Genomic DNA, 11,337 nt, shown 5'->3' with positions numbered 1-11,337 from the left:
CCAGCTGGAAAAAGACTGTAAACATGTAGCCAGGTCTGTTTATCACAGAATATTTATCTGTTAAAATAACTCAGCAATATAAACCAAAATGAGATCTGTTGGAAGTTTTGAAAAATACTGCTTGCAGCCATTGTGATCTGACAGAATTTTAGCTATTTTCTAAAATTCTGTCAGTATTTTAGAAATACTGACAGTATTTCTAAAATACTGACAGTATTTCTAAAATACTGTTCTAGACTGCTTCTAGACTAACTAGAAGCAGAGTCTGCTTCTAGTTAGTCTGCTAACTAGAAGCAGACTCTGCTTCTAGTTAGCAGAGTCTGCTAACTAGAAGACTCTGTTTACTAAAGTGGAAACTTCTGGAGGGAGTTGGTTGCATTCAACTTTATGTGCAAAAATGTGCAAAACTGTCTCCGAGCACTTAAATGGGCACAGAAATCAAGAAATACCTCATGGTGGTGAATCTGAGCCTGAAGCTCCTGGATGTTGTTGGTAGAAACGGGTCTGTCCTGAATGATGCGATGAGCATCCTCGATTAATCTCTGGAGGTTCCTGACTTCCAGCTCATACTGCTCGTACTGAACCACCGCCTCCTGTTAAAGGGCAAAATGTGACACTTTAGTTTGAAAAATCATGATGACATGCAGTTTAAATAAATATGTATTTCTGTTTCATCTGTATAAACCTGAAATATCGAATCTTTAGTGTGCTTACTTTCAGAATCTTGAGAAGAACAGGTTTACAGCAGGATATAAAGACACACCACACTATTGAGATTTAAATTTTTTTTAAAATATAAAGTAACAACATATACTTTTCCTTTTTCTTCCCAATTATGTACTACTTTTTATTGATCCTATAAGATATCCCAATAAAAAAAGACAGAAGTATGAGGTGTAGTATGATAAAATGCTTTTTCAAGGCTTTCAATTTCCAAGATTTGATAACAAAAATCTTAGTTACTTTGCTATTTTTAATATTTACAATTTAAATTCCAGTTTTGGTAAGATTGGCGTTTCTATCTCAATAAGAAACCGTTTTGTAGATTTATGGCTTTACCTCGTTGAAAATGATGCATTTAGTATGAAATGGCTCAGAGACTCAAGTCATCTTCTAAATAACCACTACTATTCACTTGATAAAAAAAACTGTCCACAACCAAAAGGCTGAAAGTAAATATGACCCTGATGGGGGCCAAAAGAAAACAAACATTCCTGAAAAGGTCTGTTGAGACACTAGCAGGAATTTAGAGCAATGGCTACTCTATGAACAGCCAATGATACAGAAAAACAACGAAGCTTAGGCTGCATAGGTCACATGATGTTTTTTTATAATACAGTCACTTATCTAATATATATATGAACTGTAACTTTAAATCAACCAGACAGCATGAAATTAAATTACTTTTCAGAAGTTTTCTGCTCCATCTTCATGCAGAATATGTGAACCTAAAGTTGCTGCTGTCACTAAATATTTTTAAGGCTGTTCCTATTGATTTGGAGACGGAATCATCTGTCTGTAAATGTTTTAACAGAGGAATCTTTTAACTGATTCATTTGTTTATTAGTGCAAATTTTTTCTGTTCTGCTGTGAGTATTTTGTGTGAAATAAAGGTAAAAAAAATTTTTTTTAAAGCGTCGTCTACCTGTAGGATGTTGCACTGCTGAATGGTTGTGTGCTGCAGCTGGCTGGCCTCTTGCTGCAGAGACTGAGCTGTGCGGCAGATAGGCAGACTGGCCACTACCTCCTCAGGCAGCCGGAGGGCGCTCTGACACTGCTGCACTGAAGCCACCTGCTGCTTAAAGCCCTCCATATCCACCAGGAGAAGCTTGGAAGAGAGTGAGAGAGTAGGAAGCATTTATACGTATGTAATAAAGAAAGACATGTAACATAAAGCATCTCTGAATAAAATCAGTGAATTCAGTGTAGGAACCTGTCGCTGCGTGAGCTGCTCCCTGAGGCTGAGCTTGTTGAGATCAGGAGAAGCGAGCGCGACCTGGATCTGATCGACAGCGGCATGCAGGCTCTTCACCTCCGCCTCGAGACGCAGCATGTCCTGGAGAGAGACACGGAAACGACGAATCAAGCTGAGCCACACACAGTTCCTCCCATGAATCTGCAGACCCTCCTCATTGAGGTGAATACGTTTCATCGATGCTGGCTCTTTTCAAGTTTAGAACAGGAATAAGAGATTTATCCAAATGTTACTAGGGATGCAAGAATGCATTTAATTAGCAGTATTTAGAAGTGACAGTGTCTTTTTTTGATCTGGGTTGTTTAAAAAAATAAATACATAAAGATGCAATATAAAATGTGTCAAATGCACATTGTCATTAGTACGACTAAACAAAAGACTATAATCTGGATTTCAGCTGTACACTGACCAGATTAGAGTCGTGGATTTGCGCTGCTTAATTATGACCGTGCTATATTCTGAAAAGCCTGAAGGGGGCAATGTTGTCACAGAGATTTGAGAAGGGTGCAAACCTTTTACCAAATTTACTAAACTGTAAGTTGGCCAAATTTCATTGCACATTTTGTTTAACAGATTTTAATCACATCCCTAAGGAGGAAGTGTCTGACTCTTGCAATTTCACTATAGAACAAGGAAAACTACATTAACAAATCTTTCTAATTTAATTGTTTGCGATTCTTGAGGAAATATTAAATGTTTGCACAAAAACTTTCTAAGATGGTTTATATTCACAGAAATTTCATACACTTGGGGAGCAATTGTCATTTTCACACAGGCTTGCTTTCTGTTAGTGCAGCAGTGGATTTTGATGCTGTGAAATTTCCCCCAGACTGTCAGAGCTTGGAAAATAGATGGTCACATTTTTAAGAGTGAATACATGTAAAAGCTTTTTACTTTAGCTGCATCCTGGAGACTCTGGAATCGGGTCTTGGCCAACTGCTGCAGCTCCTCTGTGCGTCTGCTGAGGTGTTTCACCTGCTGGCTCCATCCCTCCATGTGCAACACGTCCACCAGCTGCCCCTCCCTCTCCCCCATCGCCTCCAAGTCGCCATGGAGACCGCGACACTCCCGCAGCAACGCCTGTCATCACAAGACCAATAAATTAGACGTCAAAGAAGGGAGGTTATTGTGTCGGGCAATTATACTAATTAAGGTCAGCCAACGTAGCGTTTACCGAGACACTTCCTAGGAAATCATAAAGTGAGTCTAATTAGCTGCTGCTTTGAGTATTTTCAGATTAATAAGGCTGATGTGGAAAAGAAATGCAGTGTTTTTAAGGAAAAACATCATAAATGTGATGCAAGTAGCTTTACGTTTCTTGTGGTCCAGCAGGTGGGACTCAAGAGACTCACCTGGTGGGAACGAATTTGCTCCTGCAGCTGCGTCGCAGAGCTCCAGACGATGTTACCAGAGACCAGATCCTCTGCTTTCTCTATCCAGGCCAAGATGAAAGCCTTCATGTTGTGATATTCCTCCACAAGTTTCTCTGCCTGCACAAACAGAAGGAAAGCTATTTGATACAACCAACATAAAATACCAAGACTGTGTACTATACCACCATATACAAAGGGTTTATCTCTTTCAGGAGGGTTTATCATCTGAAGCACATTGCCAGAGTTGGACTGTTTCTCAATCCAAAGCAGAGAATAATACATACATTCATAAGTAAAACTGACTAATGTAGTGCTCTGCTTTCCTAAGAAGAGCATAAATGCACTACATGCGTTTGAGAGCAGCTGAAAGATTTAATATCTTTAAAACTAAATTAATCCTTTTTAGTGCTGCTAAAACAAATAGCCAGAAAATTCTAAACATATTGACCATTTAAAATATGTATAAATGTCAAATTCTTAATCAAAATGTATTTCTCCCTGGATTTTCAGGAAGCCATACGTGCTTTGTAGTTTTTTATTGATATAAATTAAACAATGCACTAACTTATGCACTAACCTACAAAATATATCTGCATACCTTATGTATCATAACTGATAAACACATTATATTTTTTTACATTTTATTGTCTGTAACTTTTCCAAGTAAGAACTTAATGCCATTTTGGGCATTAAGTAAATCAAGCACTTGCTACATGTCATGCTTAAATCCTTCACCAGAGGGCAGAAGAGAAGCATAGGATTTGATGCATCAAGTTTTCAGTAAAACAGCAACTTTGTTAAAAGAGACAGAAGAAATATCAGGAATTTCTTGTGAAAAATACACGTCCGACATTCTAGGGTTAAATTATATTTTTTTTAAATCTAGTACATGTGTTTTATTTTAACATATTTCACATATTTTTTATTTGATTATTATGCCTTTCATAGTTTCTACTATTTTTTATTTTTTTCATAGATAAGTGTAATTTTTTAAATATGTCTTTATTTGACTTATACTTAAAGTAAAGCCTCTGATAGTTCCTCATAGTAAAAGAACTGCAGTTTGGTTTCAAAATTGTATAGATATGTATATGTTGTAGTTCTCTTTATTTTAATTTATTCCAAATGTCCTGTCAGGCTTGTTTCTTTGTTTCTAACCTTCGTAAAGCAGTGTCATACTAATCTCTATAAAGTCTGTTCCTATAAATAAATCCGATTGACTGAGGAAACCTCTCACCTTCTTGAGTCTGTTGACTTTGTCCTGAGCCTGCTGTGCAGTTTGACGCTGCAGCTCTGTTAGTTTCACCACAGCACCGCCGAGCTGCTTACTCAGCAGCGGGTTCTGCTCTCCGAACTCCTGAACAGCAACGCCCAACTCTGCCAGAGAGCCACCACAGGATTCACACTCTTCACAGAGAGCCTGGAGACAAGAAAAGGAATAAAATAAGGAACCAAAAACATTTGAGACACACATATAGAGGTCAAGGTCAGTCAGAGAGAACAATAAGACAAAGATGGGAAGCTTATGGACCAGAATAAAAGCTAAATAGATCAACTGCCAAACAGAAAACCACAGATTTAGTAGTTGTGCTTTTACTGGAAAATTTCCACTAATACAAGAGTAATGGTAAGACGACAAGATGAAGAACAGAATGGAGGGGTTTAAAATCCCATTTGGTGTTGTGCTTCCTGAAGTGGGTCGGCTGAATCCAGTTCAAACCATTCCAATTCTCTCACACACATTAACCCCAACACCTGCAGAATGAATAGCCAGCTGAACTGGGGTTAATTGCTTGCTAATTAGTCAATCTGTCTGTCTGATTACTTTGGTCTCTTCCTTGGCCTCCTCCAGGTCGGCGCTCTTTTCTTCTAGTTTCATTGTGATGGTCTTCAGCTTCGTCTCAGTGTCCTGAAGTCTGTAGCTGAAGTCCTCTTTCACATCCCTGGTCTGCTGCACCTCCCTTTCCCTAGCCTGAACCTACAATGACACACAATGGTAAACGTCAACAACATTTAATCTAACTTTTAAAGAAGGCTAAGTGAAGAGGTTACCTGATCTTCAGCAGAACCCAAAGCAAGAGCAACCTCAGCTAGCTGCATGCTGAGCTCAGAGGGCAGACCAGCTTGCAGGTCCTGATATTTGGACTGCTGCAGCTCCGTCATGCGCTCCACACTTTGACGCCTGCTGATGACCTCGCCGTGTGCAGTCTGCAATACAAACAGGATCACACACAGCGCAACAAATCGCATTTACTAATGTCTGCTTACATTTGCTGTGTTAACATTAAAGCTAATCAGAGGTTTGTGGCCTGTTTTAGGCGGACGTATTGTGCAGGTTCAGTGGCGTACCTCCAGCTCATGCAGAAGTGAGTCTAAGTCTGCAGTGGGACTCAGCAATAAGCCCCGGGTGTCTTGGATCCAGCCTTTGACTAAGCCAAGCTCCTTCTCTACCTCTTCTCTCTCCCTCAGCTCCTGGTGTACCTGAGTTCTGCTGGATCGCACCTGCAACAACAGGCTAAACAACACACCAAAGATGTATATTTCATGACAAAAGACTAACACAAAGTCATTTTAAACTTTTTAAACACCAGCGTGGCACAAAAATATTAGTGCACGTCACCCTGAACGCACCATCCCCACAGTGATACATGGCGGTTACACGTTATCACTGACCTATCATATTGCTCCTGCATGTGTCTGATCTTCTGCAGGCACGGCGTGTCTTCATGTCCGTTCTCCGTCTTCTTCTCCGTCACCGCCTCCTTCTCGGCCTCTCCTCTAAGACAACGGGTTTGTTGCACCAACAGGGCAAGGCTGGACTGCTCCCTCTCCACCTCTTGGCTGAAGGAGTCGTGGTATTCCAGCAGGCTCTGCAGCGCCGCCCTGGTGGCGGCCTTCTCAACGGTGCTGTCTGGCACACGACTATGGAGGTCTTTGGATACAGAGCTCACCTTCTCCATCTAAAGTACAGGAAGGGTTAAATCGATTGAATCAACTAAATAAGACCATTATCTGTTTATAACTGTACAAAAAAAATCTCATGTTTGCTTGGACACGCACAAAAAGTGGTTAGAATATTCTCTGACATCCCTACTTAAGGTGTGCTTCTTACGTAAAACATTAAAGGTAATACTTTGTTTTATATTTTGTTTAATTTCTACATTTAAGCAAACCCTAAAATGTTTTTAACCATTTAACAAACATAAAGACTGCAGCAAATGACATCATGTTGAGACAAACAAAGGAGGGGAAAAAACCCAGTGGACAACAGGAATGTGCCACATATGAGGAAGTGATCATTCCCTCAGTCTGACTTCCTTTCCCTTTCAGAAACACTCCTTTGTGGGAATCTGTGGGAGCTGACAGAGTCTGAGCTCAAATTAGGTCAAAAGGCGGGAAAACACTTCGTGACACACTGTTTTGGCAGGAAGACGCCGCTGGCCGGCCGCCTGAAGTTACATCACAGCCCACCAACTGGTTTCAGCCGTTACTGCGTTTGACCCAAAATCTGCAGCAACAGTTAGATGAGCGGCAGGCAACTTGATTGTTGTGTGAAAAGCTTCCAACAATAAAATTCATTCTTATCCATTGGCCAGATCTATTCTGAGTCCAGTTATTCACGCTGGGGCTTCATGATAATAGCACAATGTTACTGTGAAGAACCGATTTAAAGTTAGCCAACTATCTGCTTGTGTGAGTAGATTTGGACAAACACAGAAAATGTTCCTGGTTTGAAATAGTAGCAAAAGCAAAAATAAAAAAAAAGCTAAATGTAATTTTGGGACAGTAATGAGCTTTTATCCAGTAAGTTCATGGTCACTGACTGATCGGGTAAAACAGACTACAGAAACGCTATCAGAGAAATTTCCATTGTAGCAAATAATTTTCTTGTAAACAGTACAACTTAGTTATTCTGACAAAAATGTAGAAGTGAACAATTGATACTTCTCTAGAAAAAAAAACCCTGAATCAATGGCAGATATTTTCATATATTCTACAATTAAACAACGAAAACAAACTCTAGTTCCTTTTAACATGGGAAAAATGTATTGCTATAGGTCTGCATCTGAAAACTTGATTGCAAAAGTACTGTTGAATATTACAATGACAATTTCATCTGTAATTAAGTTGTACTTCAAATGAGCATAATGTGCGACAACACTTCATGCCATTCAGCTTTAGTTTACCGGCTCCTGCTCATCAGAGCGATTTGATCTCTATGCTACTAATGAAGAAAACAGGAATGGTGAGAATATTAAATTCAAGTTTTTCCTCCGACCTTTTCGATGAAGTTCCTCCATTCCCTGGCAGCGTCCTCCAGCGCCCTCTCCTGGGCTCGGGCCACGCTACGGAGCAGTGTCCACCGTTGCCATAGCGATGACACAATGTGACGAGTGAGAACTTTGCTGGACTCAGACGTGATTCGATCCAGCTTTGCAGCACTCTCCTTCAAAGCACTCAAAGGCACCTCCAGCACGTCAATCTGAGTCACGAGAGACTGCAGCAAAAAAATAAAACAAACTTCAACAATGAATATGTTCTCAGTTAGAGCTAAAATTTTATAAAAATATATCGGTAGGATTTTTAATCAAGATAAACATTAAGATGTCGTTCCCCACCTCCTGTCTTCGACACTTATCCTCTACTTCGTGGATGCTGAGAGCTTTTGCTGTCGTGAATTCAGATGTTTTGCTTTCTAAATCATCCATCTGTTCAACCAGCATCTCTTTTGAGTGTTGAAACGAGCTCCACGATGCATCACACCTGGGAAAATATGTAGACGTGGCATGGCTTCATTAGCATTAAATCAAATGTTTAATATTAGAAACAAAATTCGATCCAATTCAAAGATGCTGTTTTTATTCCAGAGGGAAATACCTCTGCAACACTTCTCTGTAAACGTCCACTTGCTGTGCGACTTCTTCCTTGATCTGCTGCATCGACTGAATCTTTGTCCTGATCTGTTTCAACTCTCCTGCCGCCACAAAATCGACCAGCAGAGAATCCAGGGTCCTTATCTCCTCTGCAGAAGTTGTGAAGTTCTTCTCCTGGGCTAAAATTTCTTCCAGATTTTGCATGCAGTCTTTGCGGTTTTCAATCTCCACCCCCGATCTGGCCTCATGGAGCAAAGTGGAAACATTGTCCAGCCATTCCTGCATGTACTGCAAAGATAAGCGGTGCCTCTGGACCAGACTGAGAGCTTGATCCAGTGCCAGCTAGAAAATGTAGAAGATTGCTTAATTAAACTGAAGTCCCGGATCGAAGCTCTGATTTACGTGACACATTGAATTACTATCATAAAAATAAGTTGATAAGGAAAACAGTTACCTGTTTAGCACACACTTCTTGTTGGACATTTTCACCCAGCTTCACGAGTTCCTGTACTTTTTCTTCTATCTTCACAGAAACTGCTTCTCTCTTACTTTCACACTTTTGCCTTTCTCTTACACCCAAGACATCGACCAACTTCAGTCTGCTCCTCACTTCCTCCTCGGTGATTTTAAGTTTCTGCTTCTCTTCATTTATCCTCTCAGCTTTGACCTCGGAAATGATCAAAGGCTCCTTCAGTTTTTTCTCCACAGCCTTCAGCCAGTCCGACATCCTCTGAGCCTCTCTTGAGAAACTCTCTCTCTTTGTGACTCCGGTTTCACTTTCTTTAACTAAAGACTTAATATCACTCTGTAATGACTGCAACAACTCGAGCTGCAGTTTAGTTTCCTGGAAGGAAGCAGTGTCAAACTTTAGATCAAGGTTTTTTGTGTGTGTATAACTTTCTTCTATCCGAGATCTCACTCCTTCTAAACTTCCCAGCAGCAGATAAAGATTTGCTATTTTATCTAAAGAACTCAATTCTTTATTTGACTTTACTCTGAGCAGCCCCTCTTTAACAGAGTGAATCTCTGAGTTTAGTTTGGACACCACTCTGTTGTGTTCATCTACTTTTTTCAAGCAGTCGCTCAAGTGTTTTGTCTTCTGATAATTCCTTCTCTTCAGTTTGCTATGGAGAGCGACCAGCTGCTGCATCTCCTCGGTTCTGTTTTGATAACATCTGATTAAAAAGCCTTGGCTTTTACCATGAAGTTCTCCGACAGCAGGACCGAGATGAACCAAACTTTCATCAATAGTTTTATGTTCATTTATCAAACGGACACCGTTCTCCTCTGTTATGTTGATAGTCTGCTTCTCAAGATTGTCAAATTGCTCTTGGAGTTCCTCCAGTGCATTGCGAGTGATTTCAAACAAAGTGCTGAACTCTTTTCTCTCTTGGATAATCTGCTGGACCCTGTCTTTCTTCTCTTTGGCAAGAGCTAGGATGGCGTTGTACTGCTGGGGCAGGGCATTGAGCCGCTCATCCAGGTAGCAATGGTCGACCTCGTTCAGAGTAGGGAGGATTTCCTGACCGATTCTTTGGACGATGAGAAGGAGGTTCTCGTACTCCGACGCCTGCTCTAAGACACTTTGATAGTTAGACATGTGATTTAGCAAATCGGAGCTCTCTTCCACACTGTTGAAGTTGATTTCAGGGAATGTTATGACTTCCGCTCGTCTCAGCCAGTTGCAGGTTTTATCCAGGTCAATCTGGAAGTACTTCCTCGAAGTCAAGGCTTTTTCCAAGCCTGCGAGACGCTGGGTAGTCCTCTGGAGTGCTGTTTCAAAGGCTGACTGTAGCTCCTCAAGTCTCGCCAGTGTTTCCGCTCTTTCTTTGTCGCTTGCGTCTCTCTCTAACTCTCGCCCTTGAACCCAGAGCGAAGCCAACTCTCTCTGGTAAGCCCGTAAGCTGCTCTGGACGCTCCGACACGCAGCAACCTGTTTGGTCAAATCCTCCGGAAGAAGAGAAATATGGTCTTCTAATAAAGCTTTTCTTTCCTGCTGCTTTACCCACGACAAGGCTCTCCCAACTCCTTGAAGGAACTGCGTTCTCTCTGTGAAAGCCTTGAGAAGAAGTTTTATTGGTAAGAGGGCAGATGTCCTTTGGGGTGCAATTAAAGTTTAATTTGCATTTAATTTAGAATGCCAGCTGCTTACCTTACTGAGGTACTTCCTCCTTTGCGCGACCCGAGCGCCGAGAACTTCCACCTCCATCTGGGCTTGCTCAACAAGCTCCTGTAAACATTTCTTCTCACTCAGCCCGAGCCTGGAGGCCACAGCCTGTGCTTCGTTCACCGCCTGACCGAGCAGCTGCTGCCGGGCCTCCAGCTCTACACAAACGCTCAGGTGGTCAAACAGGAAACTCTGGGCCAGGTCTGGAGGTGGGCTGGCTCTCAGCGCAGAGGTCAGAGCGGGTCGCTGTTCTTCCACCCACTCTCTGGCATCTCTCAGCTGGGCCTCGACCCGGGAGAGATCCTCCAGAGTCTGAGCAGAGTCCTGAATCTTCTGCAGAATCAGGCTTTCCAGCTGGGCCCAGCGATGCTCCAGATGACCCACCTGGTTAAATGTAAACAGCTGCTGAAACAAATACCTTATATGGTGTGATTTCCTGAAATAGGGATGCAAGTTATCAATTAATGAGTTAATCTAAAGTTGGTTGATCTGATAAATTGACTAACGATTTATTGTTAAGCGGCAATCTGAGTTTTCTCTTGCATCAAGACTGCCTTTCCATAGCATAAATGGTCACATTGTTTATAATACGTATATGTTTAAGAAAAAAAACAAACTTTGATCCATGAAGTGCAATGACACCCGACAGTCATTGGCATTGTGTTGTTTTTTTTTCCATCATGTTAAATTTTTAGTTTTTTATGCTGTCATCAAATCTTCCCCTTCACAGCACATCAATATTTGGTGGAGAAGTTAAAGCTGCTCCACCATTCAGTTCGGCTGATTGAGCACTACTAAGGTGGACCTTAACAAACTTGTCGTGTGCTTATATTTCAAAACAGAAACTCCATAAAGTGCATTTTCCATCCCAAACTGGATTTTGTTTGGTCCGTTTCTTTCTTGTTCTGGTATCCACCCGTCAACTTTTTTTGGGTATCAACTGACTCT

General features: G+C 41.2%; 1 protein-coding gene across 7 annotated transcripts in view; it reads right to left on the bottom strand.

The window, feature by feature from the left end:
- syne1a (spectrin repeat containing, nuclear envelope 1a) overlaps positions 1-11,337 on the bottom strand; it is a 150,230-nt gene that overhangs the window by 40,792 nt on the left and 98,101 nt on the right. For all 7 annotated transcript variants that reach the window (XM_017302163.2, XM_017302169.2, XM_017302162.2 and 4 more), the window contains 15 exons: positions 10,375-10,773; positions 8,677-10,281; positions 8,227-8,564; positions 7,968-8,112; positions 7,628-7,846; positions 6,022-6,308; positions 5,698-5,863; positions 5,401-5,556; positions 5,174-5,326; positions 4,586-4,768; positions 3,328-3,465; positions 2,870-3,055; positions 1,934-2,056; positions 1,646-1,828; positions 450-593 (listed from right to left, as the gene is read on the bottom strand). In XM_017302163.2, coding sequence (XP_017157652.2) covers positions 450-593; positions 1,646-1,828; positions 1,934-2,056; positions 2,870-3,055; positions 3,328-3,465; positions 4,586-4,768; positions 5,174-5,326; positions 5,401-5,556; positions 5,698-5,863; positions 6,022-6,308; positions 7,628-7,846; positions 7,968-8,112; positions 8,227-8,564; positions 8,677-10,281; positions 10,375-10,773 — 4,425 coding nt within the window. The remainder of the gene's footprint in view (positions 1-449; positions 594-1,645; positions 1,829-1,933; positions 2,057-2,869; positions 3,056-3,327; positions 3,466-4,585; positions 4,769-5,173; positions 5,327-5,400; positions 5,557-5,697; positions 5,864-6,021; positions 6,309-7,627; positions 7,847-7,967; positions 8,113-8,226; positions 8,565-8,676; positions 10,282-10,374; positions 10,774-11,337) is intronic.

This window comes from Poecilia reticulata, chromosome 21 (genome assembly GCF_904066995.2).
Source record: "Poecilia reticulata chromosome 21, P_reticulata-male-v2, whole genome shotgun sequence".
In the NCBI taxonomy this organism is placed as follows: domain Eukaryota; kingdom Metazoa; phylum Chordata; class Actinopteri; order Cyprinodontiformes; family Poeciliidae; genus Poecilia; species Poecilia reticulata.
This window is presented reverse-complemented; position numbering and strand designations above follow the sequence as displayed.